General features: G+C 64.3%; 1 protein-coding gene across 1 annotated transcript; it reads left to right on the forward strand.

Annotated features, from left to right (window-relative positions):
* The first annotated feature begins 1,645 nt into the window (after positions 1-1,645).
* TMPRSS13 (transmembrane serine protease 13) lies at positions 1,646-13,405 on the forward strand. The gene is made up of 15 exons (XM_086766001.1): positions 1,646-1,718; positions 2,683-2,701; positions 2,901-3,024; positions 8,156-8,465; positions 8,774-8,875; positions 9,585-9,707; positions 9,786-9,915; positions 10,162-10,254; positions 10,344-10,387; positions 10,677-10,836; positions 10,953-11,125; positions 11,391-11,489; positions 11,719-11,861; positions 11,977-12,129; positions 12,261-13,405. Exons 1-15 carry the CDS (start codon positions 1,646-1,648, stop codon positions 12,273-12,275), a joined length of 1,761 nt encoding a protein of 586 aa, XP_086622127.1. The 3' UTR covers positions 12,276-13,405.
* The last annotated feature ends 1,570 nt before the right edge of the window (positions 13,406-14,975 follow it).

Genomic DNA, 14,975 nt, shown 5'->3' on the forward strand with positions numbered 1-14,975 from the left:
CAGCGTTGGCACCTAGGAGGACCCATCCCGGAGGTTTCGCAGGGCGCAGAGCCCGCCCGACAGCGTCCCCTCGGGCCGGTGTCCTGTCCTGCCAGCCCTGGAGCCCCGGACGGGTTCCTGCTCTCCCTTCCTTTGGGCTCAGCCCCTGCCCTCCTGCTTCAGGTTCGCCTTTCCCCATTTCTGGGGCTGAGCGACAACCTCAGGGCTGTTGTGTGTCCTGCGAACGCCAACGCACGTGGGTGGCATGGCACGCTGTGAATCCGGGGGCGGGGAGGGGGCTGCGAGCTGTCCCCGGGGCACTGGCAGCTGTCGGCCCCGGTACCTCTGCGATGTAGGTGGCGGCGGGGCTCTGGGCCCGTGGCCACGTCCCACCCATCTGTTGATGTCGGCCTGAGGTGCTAGGACCTGAATGACCCCCACGGACCGCGAGTCCTCTGCTTTGGCCTCTGGCTTGAGGGCTTTCCTGGGGCCTTCACGCCATGGAGAGTGATTTGTCTCAAAAAGAGGAATTTCCCCCTGGGGAATTAGCAGAAAGGACAGGCAAAAAGAGCAAGAGAAACTGAGAGCGCTGTGGACCGCCTCAGAAAGGTTCAGAGCAGTCCCTGGCCTGGCGGGACCTCGCGTCCCTTTGCCGCAGCTGAGTGGCTCCTCAAAGAGCATCTATCACGCCTGAAGCGGGAGACTGCTGCTTTTTTCTCCAGCTCTGAACGGAGCCTGCCCTCTGACTCACCCCTCCTGCTAAAGCCCATGGGCTCGCGCGGTCTCGCCGGAGCACCAGCGCGTTTGCGTGCCTTGTTGCCGCCGAGCCTGGCGGCAGGACCGTCCCTCCGCCAAGGGCCAGCCCTGGGGACACACAGGGGAGCCCTGGCTTTCTTCTCCCGTTATTCTCTTTGGGAAGCCAGCTGATGTCCTGTCCCTCTGCGGCCGGCGTGTGTGTCAGATCTGGCAGCCGCTGAGTTTAGGAGTCCCGAGATGAAGTCCAGCCCAGCCCACACGAAGCCACAGCTCTCACTGAAAATCGAAAGCAATGGGACCAAAAATTAAGAAGGAGGAAGCCCTGTGGAAAAGACACCAGGGGTTGCTCCTGCGGGTGGGTGGTTCAGAGGCTGGGAAAAATGCTGACAATTTAGGGGAAAATGAAACAGGCTAAAGAGAAATGGCAGTTCTGCTGAACGCTGAGATCGCCAGCGGCACAGCTGAGCTGGCGGGCGCCACGGGAGGAGCTGCTGCCCCGCACGCCGCCCGCTCTGCGGCCCACGGTGCAGGTGCTGCCTGGCACCCCCGTCCTCCACCAGCTTCCCATGGGCTGCAGTTCTTCCCCCCGCTACCAACACCTCGCTACGCAGACCCAACACAGCAGCGCCAGCGGGCATCCTCGAGGCTGCGGAACTCCTGCCTCCGTGCCACCCTTGCGCCGCGTTAAAGCCAAAGCGTCGCAGAACAGAGCAGCCCCGCGTTTTTCACTGCTTTTGAGTTCAGGGGTCAAACCAGCCCTCGGAAACGCTGCTGGGTTTTCTTTTCACCTTCAAAATAACTGACTAATCTTTGAACAGGAGTAGCTGTGTTTTTAACAACCTGGAAATCACCTGAGTCAGAACCGCAGGGCAGGTCCTTCCCCAGAGCCTCTGCAGCTCCTCTCGGCCGCATGCCCGCCTGCGCCCGGGCCCTCCGGCCAGCACGGGCAAGGCTGCAGGGCTCTCCCGGGCCGACCGTGCCAGGTCCGGTTGCGTGTGCACCTGGGTTTGCGAGCTGGGAGGGTGCAGGTCCCAGCAAGAAAGTGGAAGGGTTTCACCGGCGTGACATTTAACGGCAGGTTGCCGAGGTCAAGCCCAGCCATGCGGTTCTCTGTAACTCGCTTTCTGTAGGTGGCTTTGTAGAAACACCAGCAAGCAGTCATTCCTGGAGCTGCTTTCTGAGAAACCCCTTTCAGCGGAGCCCTTGGGGGCACGGGGCAGCTGCAAAAAGCAAAGAACGTGCTTTCAGTCCCGTGTGGCTTGGCCACAACCTTGCCAGAAGAGCCCAGGAGGAAACACGGAGGACGGGATGGGCTCAGGAGTTGACCCCTTTGGGAAGGGATGGGATGGGGAACCCCGGGACAGCCTGCTTCTCAGCCTTGAACCCAAAGGGGCTTTGCAGCCGGTTCCTCCAAGCTGGGATGGCCCTGCTCGTCCCTTGCCCTTCTGATGAGCGGGTGTGGGTGGGGAGCCGGATGAACGAGGGACTTACGCTATGAATAACGCCAGGAGAAATGTGCCTGGAAAACAGAGAGTCGGGATGGGGCCCGCGGGAGGCACCACGCCGGTGCTGGGCCGAGTGGGGCAGGTGGCACTGGGGGATGTGGGGCCGGGGTCTGGACCTCAGAAAGCACACAATGGAGCCGGCCTTTTTTCCTTGTAATCTGGATATTTTTGCCTGTTTCTCCCAAATGTGAGTGCTGGGATAAGCAAAGCATCTCCTAACTCATGGCCACAGAGGAAGCGGAAGACCACTGCTTTATCCTTGCGCAACCCGAAAGCGTCGCTCCGTTAGCAAAGGAGCGGAAAAGCCTCCAGAGAAACTAGAGGGGAATGGCACGTCCTTTGCCTTGAAACAGGGCATTCTGGAATTGCTCACCTGGGGCGCACGAGGGGGATGTTGCTGGGTTGGCAGGTGGCCACGCGTCCCCTCCTCTCCCATCTCCAGGTCGGTCGGGGCAGGAGAGGTGAGCAAGCGCGTGGCGGGCACCCTTGCCCAGTGCTCCTCAGCGCCTGGCTGCGGCGACCGGCAGCACAGCCAGGTATTTTGTGTGCTGTGCCTGGAGCAGTTGGGAAACAGGCAGCAGTGGAGCCGGGCGGCAGGTCGGACTGGTTTCCCTCCGCACCCGGCGCTGGCACTGACGTACGAGCCCGCTCGCCAAACAGATTCTGCCCCGTCCCTGCGGACCTGACCTCGCTCTGCACGGCGCTGCGCAGCGAAGGATGGCTGTGCCGGAGCTGTGATCCCAGCCCAGCCCTGCAGCGGCCGATGGACGGGAAAACCTCTCCGGTAAGACGTGGGCAGCTCCTCCAGCCCCGACCCGACTGGGAGTACTGGGGGTTGCTCTGCGGCCATACGGACCTGCTTTCCTCGGGGTTTGGTGGAGGGCCTGGTTTGTCGCTCCTGCTCCCTGGGGTGTTGCCTTCACAGCAGCCTGTTGCTGCCAGCAGGGAGGAGGATCCGGGGTGAGCTGGGGAGCAGGACCTGGGGCGAGTTGGGGAGCAGGACCCGGGGTGAGCTGGGGAGCAGGACCCGGGGTGAGCTGGGGAGCAGGACCTGGGGCGAGTTGGGGAGCAGGACCCGGGGTGAGCTGGGGAGCAGGACCTGGGGCGAGTTGGGGAGCAGGACCCGGGGTGAGCTGGGGAGCAGGACCTGGGGCGAGTTGGGGAGCAGGACCCGGGGTGAGCTGGGGAGCAGGACTCGGGGCGAGTTGGGGAGCAGGACCTAGGGCGAGTTGGGGAGCAGGACCCGGGGTGAGCTGGGGAGCAGGACCCGGGGCGAGTTGGGGAGCAGGACCTGGGGCGAGTTGGGGAGCAGGACCCGGGGTGAGCTGGGGAGCAGGACCTGGGGCGAGCTGCCCGTGGGGCTGCTGCCTCCAGCACCCCCTCGGCACACAGAGAGGGAGGACTGCCGCCAGCATCCCTGGTGTCAGCCCCGTGCGGCAGAGGAGGCCTCCGGGACCCCGGCACTGCTGCTTTTCCATGCCGGAGCGGATTTGTGAGCTGGCAGGGAAGGCTGGCGCTGCCAGTGGGAGCTGGTGCTGCTGGGCATCCATGGGAGCCGTGTGTTCCTGAGCCCGTGGGTACCTGCTACCAGCACGCTGGTGGCCCTGGCCACCGCTGCTCTCCCTCGCCCGTTGTCCTGGCAGTATTTCCCGCGCTTTTTTGGGCTGGGTTGGCCGGGTCCTGCTCAGTCTCAGCTGTGGGGCCTCGCCGAGCATCCTGTCATGAGGAAAACATCCATCCCTGGCTGGGCACTGGGCTCAGCCCGCCCGGGCGAGGCAGCGGTAATTACCGTGCCGAATGCTGCCGGCTGTGCCAGCGACGTCCGGAACGTGCAAAGCCGGCAGTGACAGGGAGGATGGGGCTGGAGGGGAGGCAGAGCCAGCTGCGAAAGCCACGCTCTTCCTGCCCCTTGGCGCACGGGTGCCTCGGGGGCGGCCAGCAACAGGGGCAGAGCTGACCGGGGCGAGATCCTGGCTGGGTCCCACGGGCCCCAGCACTGCTCCACAGTGTGATCCCGGCTCTGGGGGGGCCCAAAAGCGGGCAGCAGCACCGCGTCTTGGTGAGAGCGGGGCAGGAATTCGGATGTCTGCGTATGGAGAGAATTACCCCGTGCTGGGCATCCCCACCAGGTCACCGGGCTTTGTACCTCGGGTTAAATGGGCCATCACGGGTCGCAGGTGCCACCCTCGGCTCTGTGAGCACAGGAGAGTGGTTTCATCGCTCCGTGCCTTGGTTTGCCCATCCGTGGAATGGGGTGAGCAGCGATTACTCACTCCCTGGGACATTTTCTGATCCCTGCCTGAAGGGCTGCTCCCGCTGGCACACGGCGACCTGCCCCTGGCCGATCGGGCTGACTCAATCGGCACGGCGTGCCGGCTGCGCTTGCAAAATGGCCCTGGCGTGCTTTGGGATTTCACTTCCCCCGCGTCGCCCCTTTACGGCATCTGTGTTTCGGCAGCGTCCTCCCGCAGCTCCCCCGCGGTTTGTGCCCAGCCCCGCGCCATCAGCGGCCAGCGGAGAGAGGCTGAGGGGGCCACGGCTTGGACTGGGGGTCTGCCCCATCCTGGGGAGGCACCGCTCGGCCACGGCACTCAAGCGGGACGGGTGTCTTGGGAGGGAATGGGGCCTTTCACAGGCTGGGGAGGGCTTTGTCCCAGGTGAGCGCGAGGACAATGTCGCTGTTGTGCGCTGGCAGAGCCGATCCGCCCTGGACAACCAGTGCTCTGCGGGCGGGGGAAGGAGCCGGCTCCCTGCCCGGAACAGGGGCTACGAGCAGCTGGGCACAATGACGAGGGGCGGGCAGCGCGCTCAGCTGGGAAAGATGAGCACCTATTATTTAAGCCAGGCTGCTTCCCCCTCCTCTCGATGCTCCGCGTTTTGGGTGGCTGCTGTGCCCTCCTGCTCCTCCGAGGCTCGGCTGGGCCCTGGGTCCGGTTGCAACACCCCAGGTGTTGCCCGGCTTCTTCCGCTCTGCCTCCCACTCCGAAACTGCGGGCGGCTGCTGGCTGGGTTCCCTGCCTTCCCTCCCCATCGCGCCTGGATCCCGAGCATCCCGGGTCGCCTTTCCCCCGGTGACCGCTGGCCTTCCCTCCGCGGCTGGAGGTCAGTGTGTGCGGCAGCTGACGGTGCGAAGGGGAGGAGGGTCTCTGGTGCTGCTGTCTGTGGCTTTGGGGCTTTTCCCAGCTCTGCTCGCAGCCTCGAGCAGGGTGCGGAAGCACCGAGGTGGTGTTCACACTCACGATAAATTTAGCAAAGGGCTTGTGCTGTGGACAGGCATCGTCCACTCGGCCCCAGCCAGCCTGGGCTGGACTGGGCGCTGGGCTGGAGTCCCGCAGTTTGTCCCCAGCATCCCTCCTCCCCTGTTGTCTGAAATCAGCCCTGCCATGGACCAGGGCTGGCTGTGTCCCCGTCTCCATGCCTGACTTTTGGGTGCTAGCCCGCAGCAGGGCTCTCGTGGCTGCTGCGACGTTTGCAGGGAGGATGTCAGAAAAAGGGCTGCAACTGCAGCTGCGCGTGTGAGATGGGCACGGCTCCGGGTCTGACTTTTACTCAAAAGCCAGTGAAGGATGAGTAAAGGTTTGTGGGCAGCAATGGCAGCTCGCTCACCGGGGGAATGCGTGCTCTGTGACAGAAATGTCCCCATAAAGCCGCTGCAGCTTGTTCTCCGCTCCAGCGGCTGAACGGCAGCAACCAGTTACGCTGGTTACCGGGAGCCTGTGGTAAAGGTTTTGTGAGGTTCTGCGGCAGACCTGAAAAAAAGAAATACTTGGACTTTGGACTTTTAAGGAAATAAGTGGCTGATAGTTCCCCCAAGCGTAGGAAGGGGCATGTGTTTCCTGCTGTGGAGTATTAACAGCAGTTTAACCTATACAGAACTTGGGTGTTGGTTTCAAATGTTCGTACGCTGGAGGCAGAAACGCTTCAGCACCCAGCATCACTGGCTTGCTGCGTGGAACCGTACGACAGAGAGCTTTGTCCTTACCAGCTCCGTAATGCTGATCTGATAACCCACGGGTTATCATCCCGCGGCCAGCGGAACATCAGACCTGCGGAGACGGCGTACAAAAGCCCGCGTAAACGATACTGCCCGGCTATTCACAAAACCTCCTTTACACGTAGAGAGGAGAAATTCCTTTCCTAGGAAGGGCTCCTGGCATCCGCTGGTTGCTTTGTTTCTGCAGAGCCGTGGTGCAGGACCCGCTGAGGCTCTCTCGCTGATTCCGTGCGCTTTCCCGCAATGGGCACTACGGAGACCCGGGGACGTTCCACGGGGTCCGTGCTGCGGGAACTCGGATCCCATCAGCGTGACTGCCCAGACTCATCCGGGGGGGTGCCGCTGGGCGCTTGCTGGCCGCACACCGAGGGGCTCTCCTGGGCTCCCCGGCACCTTTGGGGTGCACGGCTGTCCCGGGCTTGCTGCGATGGGTGCCGTGAAACTCAGGCGGAGGGAAAACCGGCCAGGCTGAGAAACTCAGGCTTGTTGTCGATAGCAGGGACGGGCGAGAAGGGGTGGGTGACACTGCGAAGCAGAAACCGTCTCTGCTCCTCCCTGCGCGTGCAGGAGGCCCGGGAGCTGCCTGCTCCCATCCCCTGACGTGCACGGGGTTAGCGGTGCCCGTGCCAAGGGCCCCGCGGGCGGAAGGAGGAGGTCTGTGCTGGGGGGTGTTCCGTGCACCCCGCTGCCGCCAGGCAGCTGCCCTGGGGTGCTGTGGCTGCCGGCACGCCTCGGCTGCGAGCTGTCGCTGAGGCGCGGTTCATGGGCTGGCGTGTGTCCTCCGCGGTGCTCAGCTGGGGTCTGCGGCCAACCCCGCGCCGGGAGCACGCGCGGCCACGCCGGCGTGCGTGACTCACGGGTTAATGCCCAGGAAGTTACAGCACCGCGTTGCACGAGAGGGCACAGCGTATTTACGAAGCATGAGCCTGAGCAGGCTCCCCACGTCCTTATTAGAGCCCTCGATTCCCGGCAGGAAACACGAGGGTAGGGAAAATCCAGCTGGAAGGGGCAGCTCCCGCTCTGCCGCGGGCCCCCATCCTCTCTGCCCGCTCCCGGAGCTGGGTGCCGGCCCAGGTGCCGTTTGCTGGCTTGGCGGGGAAGGGGATGTTTTCTGGCATTGGGGAAATGTGATCGCTAGCAGGGCCAAAAAATCAGAGGGGCATGTCTGAGCCCACCCCCGGCCGGTAAGTGGTGGCCAAAGGACGGCGGCTCCGCTCCTCCCTTGCGTGCCACTTGTGCGGGGCAGGAGCGGTGTGGGGATGGACGTACTCCGAATTTGAGTGGCTGGGCTGGCACCGCCGTGCGCTGGCTGGCCGTGCCCGTGCAGTTTCTGTAAGGCACGTGGTCGTTTCTCGTTGCCAAAGATGTGGCTGAGATTTTACCAATGAAATCAGAGTGGTAGAGGAAATGGTATTTATCGCGGGCTTTGGACGCAGGTCCTCTCCGAAGGAAATGGGAGGCGCTTGCTTACGCAGCTGATGGAGCGTTGGGAGAGTGTATCTTGAGGAAAGGAAACGAATACATATTCTTCTGCAAATTCATGGATCGGGAGTGACACAACTGCAGAGCAGCATTCCAGGGTGCAGGACGTTTCAGGGCCTGGAAAACACTGATTATTAAGTATTACTAAATGACAGCTGGAAATTGCACCGTATTTTTCAAATGGCTAATTAAGGATAGATGCATAAATTGGGGCACTAGCCCCGTGGAACTGGGCCACAGCGTGACTGACCTGATCCCAAATAACCGGCTGGTGGCTCCGATCAAAGCCACCGGTTTGGGAGATTTGGCCGGCAGACACCCAAAGGGGAAAAGCCCTTGTTCAGCCATCCCAGATGGGATACGGCTGGGGCCTCGTGATACAGAGCGAGGCACCGCGCCGGTGACTTCCCGCGTGGTTCATGGCACTGCGCAGGAATAGCCACCGGCGGCAAGGGAGCTCGGCCCTGTGCCGGCGAGCTCGGCTCCGCGTCGCCGCTGCCTGGGCGGTGGGGTGGTGGCCGCGGGGACTCTCCAGTGGGACAGGGTCACTGCCAGTAACAGTGTCCTCTGCTCGCAGACCACGGCATCGCCCAGCAGCGTCCCTCCCAGCCTCCATGCCTCCGTGGTCGGCAGCATCTTCGGCGCCCGACCTCCGCAGTCTCGAGAAAGCGTCCTCGGCATTAGCTTCAAGCCATACAGCCCCGAGTCCAGCCCAGCCCCGACCCCCTGCACAACCTGTGACAGCGCACGTAAGGAGATGGTGCCCGGGGTGGTCTCTGGCCACGGTCCCACCTGGGGTAGGGAGGTGATGGGTCCCCGTGCCCACAGCCAGCACAAGCCTCGGCCCTGGGGGTGTGAGGGGTGCCGGGGGCAAGGGAGAGGACGACCGTGGCGGGATGGGGGGACACCCCAGGGAGGTGTGGGGTGTGCATGGCCCTGCTCCCCCACTTCTCGTGGGTCCTCTGGGGAGCTCCCGGCACAAGCTGGTGGGCTGCAGGGTCTGGATACCCCGAGGAGGCAGCCACTGCCCCTGACCCTGCCTCTGCCCCGCTGCCAGGGTCCTCCATGTTCAGAGCCCCCTGCATGAGCCAGCGACGGCTTGCGCTCATCTTCTGCATCTCCATCCTCATCGTGCTGCTCATCGCCCTCATCCTGCTGTGTGAGTGGGGTCCAGCCCGGGACAGCGCGGGGGTCCCTGGGGGGGGGTCAGCAGAGGCTGGGGGGCCCTACGTTGGGAAGTGCCCTGGGGAGCGCCTGGGGCCGGGAGGCAAGCAGGCAGAGATGTGCTTTCCCATTGCCTGAGTGTTCTTGGCATCTGGTGGCCGTGCAGGAGGAGGATTGCTGCGGAACGGAGAGCTGCTTCCTGGGCTCCCTGCTGTCTTGGGGGCCTGCACCCTTCCTTCTCCAGGCCTTGCTTCCACGGGGCATCCCCAGCAGCACCCACGCTCCCCTCCCGTGGTGCGGGGTTAGCAGGTGGGATCCACTGAACTAAGTGCCATCCGTAGGTGGAACGGGCGCAGAAACCGAGGGGAACCGCTTTAATCCCCGTAGCGTCTAGCTGCTGCGGCTGGTGGGCTTGCAGCATTCGGCGGGTGAACACGTCTTTCTGCAGGAGCTGGGTTAAGCAGAGGGGATTGCGGCAGCTGGGCTGCGCGCTGGTGTGGGGGGATGCTCGGGGCTGGCCAGTCCTGCACCCCGCATCCCGCAGCGCTTTGGCCGCGGCTCACATGGCAGCCCCGCTCCAAGCCCACGCCCGGTGTTCGGGAGTGCCCCTGTGCGCGGCGGCCCTCCTCGGGTCGCGGCACCCGCGCCCACAGCGCATCCCTGCCACCCACCCCGGCCTCGCTGCAGTGTGCGCTTCCTTCCAGTTATGTTCTGGCGCTCGCAGACCGGCATCGTGTACAAGGAGCCCGCCGAGAGCTGCAAGGACAGCCCCGTGCGCTGCAACGGTGTCGTCGACTGCTCCCAGAGGAGCGACGAGCTGGGCTGTGGTGAGGCACTGGGGGCGGTGGGAGCGAGGGGACCCCCCGGACCCCGGTACCGCTGACCCGCCTGCTCCATCCCTGCAGTGCGTTTCGCCTCCGACGAGTCCTTGCTGCACATCTACTCCAGCGCTGAGAGCCAGTGGCTGCCGGTGTGCAGCAGCGCCTGGGATGACTCCTTCTCCAGAAAGACCTGCCGGCAGCTGGGATTTCAGAAGTAATTCCCTGGGGATGGGGTGTCACGCTCAGGCGTGGGGGCCCTGCCCTGGCCAGGAGCATGGGCCGCTGTATGCATACCCCCAGCACGTGATTTCCGCTGGAAGGCGGTGTGCCCAGTGCTGCTCTGGGCGTTTCGGTCTGTCCCCCGCGTTTCAGAGTGCAGAGCCTCTCTGAGAGGGCAGGGACCAGGCGGTCAGTGCCCAGCCGGGGGGACCCTCACTGCCTCTCTCCTCTCCCCTCCCAGCGCGTCGCAGACCGAATACGTCCCCCTGCACGTCCCGGGCAAGAGCCTCACGGTGACGGATGAGCGCGAGACCATCCAGCAGAGCCTCAACAGGTACCGGGCAGCGTCACCTCCCGGCCCTGCCGCTGCCCCAGTGCCACGGGGCCGGGGCTGAGGCCGCCTCTCCCTCCTCTCTCCCGCAGCTCCCAGTGCCTTAGCGGAAAGTACGTCTCGCTGCGATGCACAAGTAAGGGGGCCGGCTGGCAGGGCACTTGCGGAAGGGCAGGCGAGGCCAAACGCGTGCTTGGGGAGCGCTTTCCTCCTTTCCCTGCATGGCATGGGGCAAATCGGGTGTTTTCCAGCAAACTTTCTGGGTAACGGAAAACTACAGAGACTGGCGTTCCCATGGTCGCCGCCGGTCCCCACGAACGGACCGAGCACCGCCGGTGCCTGTGGGTGGTGGGGATGTTGTGCGCATCCTGCTCCGGGCTGGCATCTGCGCTGAGCCCTTCCCTCCGCCCTGCTCTCCCCTCCAGCCTGCGGGCAGAGGATTTCCGGCCGGATCATCGGAGGGAAGGAGACCTCGGTGAGCAAATGGCCCTGGCAGGTCAGCGTGCAGTACGGGCCGATCCACATCTGCGGTGGCACCATCATCGACGCGCAGTGGGTCCTCACCGCAGCCCACTGCTTCTTCATGTGAGTGCTGCCCGCAGCGCCGCTGCCCAGCCCGCCGGCGCCGGCTGCAGCCGGCGGCCCTTGCGCCGTGCCGGGCCCCGTGTCCTGCGTCTCACTCCTTCCTGCCCCCACCCCAGGAACAGCATGAAGATCCTCGACGACTGGAAGGTGTACGGCGGGGTCTCGGACCTGAAGCAGCGCGCAGAGGGCGTCCCCGTCTCCCAGGTCATCATCAACTCCAACTACAGCGACGATCACGATGACTACGACATCGCGCTCATGAAGCTCTCCAGGCCGCTGACGCTCTCAGGTGAGGCCTCTCGTGCCGTGCCACGGGGCTGGGCTTGGCCAAGGCTGGGGTTTAGGGGGGCAGGGAGAGGCTGGCAATGGGCAGGAGGCAGAGGTGGCATGCAGTGGGGGGCTGGCAGAGACCCTGCCCGGGTGGGCACCAAAAGGAGCGTGTCCTGCACACCACGCTCCTCCCTAGCCACAGGGCTGGTGACTACCGCGGCTATTTTGATCCTGGGTGAGTCATTCCCCTTTCCTCGCCTGGTTTTCATCATGTGTCCCTCCAGCTCAGGTTCGCCCAGCCTGCCTCCCCATGTACGGCCAGCGATTCCAGACCGGCAGGTCCTGCTTCATCACCGGCTTTGGGAAGACCAGGGAGAACGAAGGTGAGGGAGGACGTCGGCAGCTCCTGCGCGCTGCGGCCCCACCTGCCAACGCAGCGAGCGCGGCGCTGCTCTCTGCACCCCGTTCCCGCACGGCTGGCTCGCAGCAGTTGCCCCCCTGGCTGGAAGAATTTCCGCCTGCAAGAAATACTGGCTCCTCGCAGCCGGGGAAACGCCTGGGGCGGCGGGGGGATGGAGCCCACCCTGCCCCACGGCCGCTCCTGCCTTGCAGATAATACGTCCCCGAAGCTGCGGGAGGCCGAGGTGAAGCTCATCGACTACAAGATCTGCAACAGCGACAAGGTGTACGAGGGCTACCTGACCCCGCGGATGATGTGCGCCGGGTACCTGCAGGGAGGGAAAGATGCGTGCCAGGTGAGCCGGGGGCGCACAGTCCCGCCGGGCAAGGCGGCACGGGAGCGGCAGGGCCGGGGACCAGACAGGGGCATCTCCCGCCTGCTCTCCTCACCGCTCTGCCCCTCCGTGCCAGGGTGACAGCGGAGGGCCCCTGGTCTGCGAGGACAACGGCCGCTGGTATGTGGCCGGGGTGACGAGCTGGGGGACAGGATGTGGCCAGAAGAACAAGCCCGGCGTGTACACACGCGTGACAAAGCTCCTCAGCTGGATATACAGCAAAATGGAGGTGAGGCGGTGCGGCAGGGCTGTGCTCGGGCAGGGGAGGTTCGGCAGGCGGCCCCGGGTGCATCGAGAGGGGCCGTATCCCCCCAGCCCAGCCCCTGGCACCTCACCTTTGATCTCCCCTCTCCCTTGCAGAGCGAGAACGACTAAGACCGGGACGGACGCTTGCCTGGGCTGCGCCTCTCTGGCCGGCGCGGGCTCCTGCCCTCGGTGGCTGCCGGAGCAGGGTGCTCCCAGCAGACCCCCCACCTACCTCTGGGCTGTCCCAGCAGCCAGGGCCCTGTCGCTGCCCCCAGCCTCCGAAAACACGGCACCTGCAAACTGACTGTGCCCTCGCCCGGTGCCAGGGTGGCGGCCTGGCAGCGGCTGGGCAGAGCACCCCGCTGGCACCGCGCAGGGGGCACCTCCTCGCCCCGAGCCTGTGGTTCTGCTCGTGCAAACAGACGTGTCTGGACGGGGTGTCCGCGTCCATGCGGAGGAGGCTGCGGACGGAAGCCAGGAGCACGGAAGCCACGGGGCGAGGGAGCTGCTGCCAGATGCCCCACTGCCTGCATCCGTGAGGCCAGGCTCCCCGTTTTTTCCAGACAGGGCTGAGCGGAGGGGAGCCCCGAACTGCGGTCGCACCAGCCTTTGGCAGCGGCGGTAGTCACCGTCACATTTGCAGACAGGTTTAGGAAGTGCCTTTTTTTAAGCGACGTTCCTCCCCATGAGAGAAAAGCCCGGTTGTTTGTTTTTCCACGCTGCGGGCATGGACTGAGCAAGCACTGCCTCCCAGACTGCGTGCGGCCACTCTCAGTCCCCCGCCTGCTCTCATGGGGATTTCGGCAGCGGCGTGGGGCAGGTCTCCACTCCGGGGTGGCTGCGGGAGGTGTGAGAGCAGCCAGCAGCACCCAAGGCCAAGGTGGAGCGTGGCACAGACCAGCCACCCCTTCCCGGCAGCGCCCAGCCCCTCGCCAGCGCGCACCAGCCCCCGGCTCTCGTGGCTGTTTGCTCAGGGACCGTGCTGGATTGCTTCCTCCTCCCTCCGACCGTGAGCACGCAGGGATTGCCTGGCCAGCCGCGCCTCCCCGGCCACGCCAAAGAGGGGATGCAAGTCCCTGCAAGGAAACCAGTGCCTGCATCTCCCGACGGATGCTCTGAGGGCGATCCCCAAGAGCCTGGCTGCCCCTCGCCGAGGCTGCACTCCTCTCCCTGGGTGTGCGGCCAGCGTGCAGAGGGGTCCCAGCGAGCCTGGCCACCCCACACTCTTCTCAATAAATGTTTTGGTAGTGCTGCGCGTGGAGGCGGCTCTTTGGGCCGGGCTGGAGGGGAAGCTGGCCATTGGTGTGGGCACGCGTGATGGGGCTCCTGCCCTTCGCCCCCTGGGTTACTGGGAGAAAGAGGATGTCCAGGTCTCATGGGGGCTTGGCAGGAGATGCTCGGGTATGGAGTAATGATGGAGCCATGCGGAGGATCCACAGGCGTGAGGCTGGGGGAGAGCTGTGTCAAAATTCAGGTTGTGAATGCTGTGGGACAGAGCAAAGCACTTTCCAGAGAGGGCTGCACAGCCTGCGCGGTCGCCCCGCGTTACAGGAATGGCAGTAACGCGTGTTTGGCCTGGAGTTTTCCTCGGGATGAGGATGGTTACTTGCCCTGGAAGGCTGGTTTCCTATAAGCGTGCTGGAGACCGCCATCTCCAACCGCGCACGGGCCGTGGAGCTGCACGGGCCACCTGCAAAAAGAAGATGAGAAATTCTTGGAGTGTGTGGGCTGCTGCAGGCATGGCCCCTCCTCGGCTCCCGGGAGGATCCCCTGGGTTCCCAGAACCAGCCGCGCGCTGTGGAAAAGGTTATCTGCAGGCAGCCAGGGCGCTGCGGTTCGCGTCCGGGTTTTGGGAGAGCGGGTTTAGTCTGGCTCTGATGTGTGCAGAAAGCACCTGCCTCTCCCCGGGGCTGGGAGCAGGCTGCGGCGCGGGGCGGCCGCCGCGGCCCTGCACCGAAACAATACGGAGTTGTTGCCTTTTGGGAAACACTGAGTCAGCCTGACCTCAAAGTGCTTTTCAGAGAAGCAACCCAGAAACCTCCCGCGGCGCGCGAGCCTCCCGTGATGGCGGTGTGGAGGCCAAGGGACCGTTTTCACTTGGCTTTGTAAAGCCTTTGCCGCTGGGCGAGTTCGGGGGGAACAACCTGCCGCTGGTGAGGGGCAGGGTGCGGGCTCGGGGTGCTGCTCCCCTGGGAAAGCGCGGAGCTTTGCTGGGGCCCGGCACAGCTGGTGCCGCTAGAATAACACCGAAAACCGCGGCTAAAAATGGAAACGTGAAAAGGGGCCGGGCTAGCGTGCCGCAGCGGCCGAGGTGGGGCTGGCGGCGGCCATGGGCCACCTGCTGCCGTTGAGCTCCAGCGTGCCCCAAGCTGTCTGAGACGGCGTGCTGGAGAAGCGGACCTTTTGAGAAAGAGTCAGAGATGGGAACCTGAGAAGAGCTGATCTTGCTGGGAGTACGTTCCTGGTACCGGTGACATTTCAGCGCTCGGAGCTGCTGCTCTGCTGTGCGTTTCACCCCTCGGGGGCTGCTGCTCTTCTGCTTTCCCAAACACTCTCTCAAAGCAGAGAAATTATTTCAGCCCCAATACAAATTTAATTTATTTCTTCTGAGACCGGTGTCCAGTGGTCTCTCCTCCCGGGCCCGCAGAAAGGCAGGCTGTTTTCCCGAGGGATGAAGTTTTCTAACCAGATTAGAAACGATTAGTGTCTGACGGAGCCGCCCGGCCGCAGCTGCTGCGCGCTGCTGTTCCTTGTTCACCCCCCGAGCTCAGCACCGCGCTCGCTCCGCTGCATCCCGCTCTGCGGCACCTTCCGAGAGATGGGGCGCCC

The sequence above is a fragment of the Chlamydotis macqueenii genome, chromosome 24 (assembly GCF_036417535.1).
Source record: "Chlamydotis macqueenii isolate bChlMac1 chromosome 24, bChlMac1.mat, whole genome shotgun sequence".
NCBI lineage: Eukaryota > Metazoa > Chordata > Aves > Otidiformes > Otididae > Chlamydotis > Chlamydotis macqueenii.

Coding starts and splice junctions, on each gene's coding strand:
- TMPRSS13 (XM_086766001.1), top strand. CDS start 1,646: ATGCCCGCCTGCGCCCGGGCCCTCCGGCCAGCACGGGCAAGGCTGCAG. Junction 3,025..8,155: donor TGGACGGGAAAACCTCTCCG/GTAAGACGTGGG, acceptor GCGCAGGAATAG/CCACCGGCGGCAAGGGAGCT. Junction 8,466..8,773: donor CACAACCTGTGACAGCGCAC/GTAAGGAGATGG, acceptor CCCCGCTGCCAG/GGTCCTCCATGTTCAGAGCC.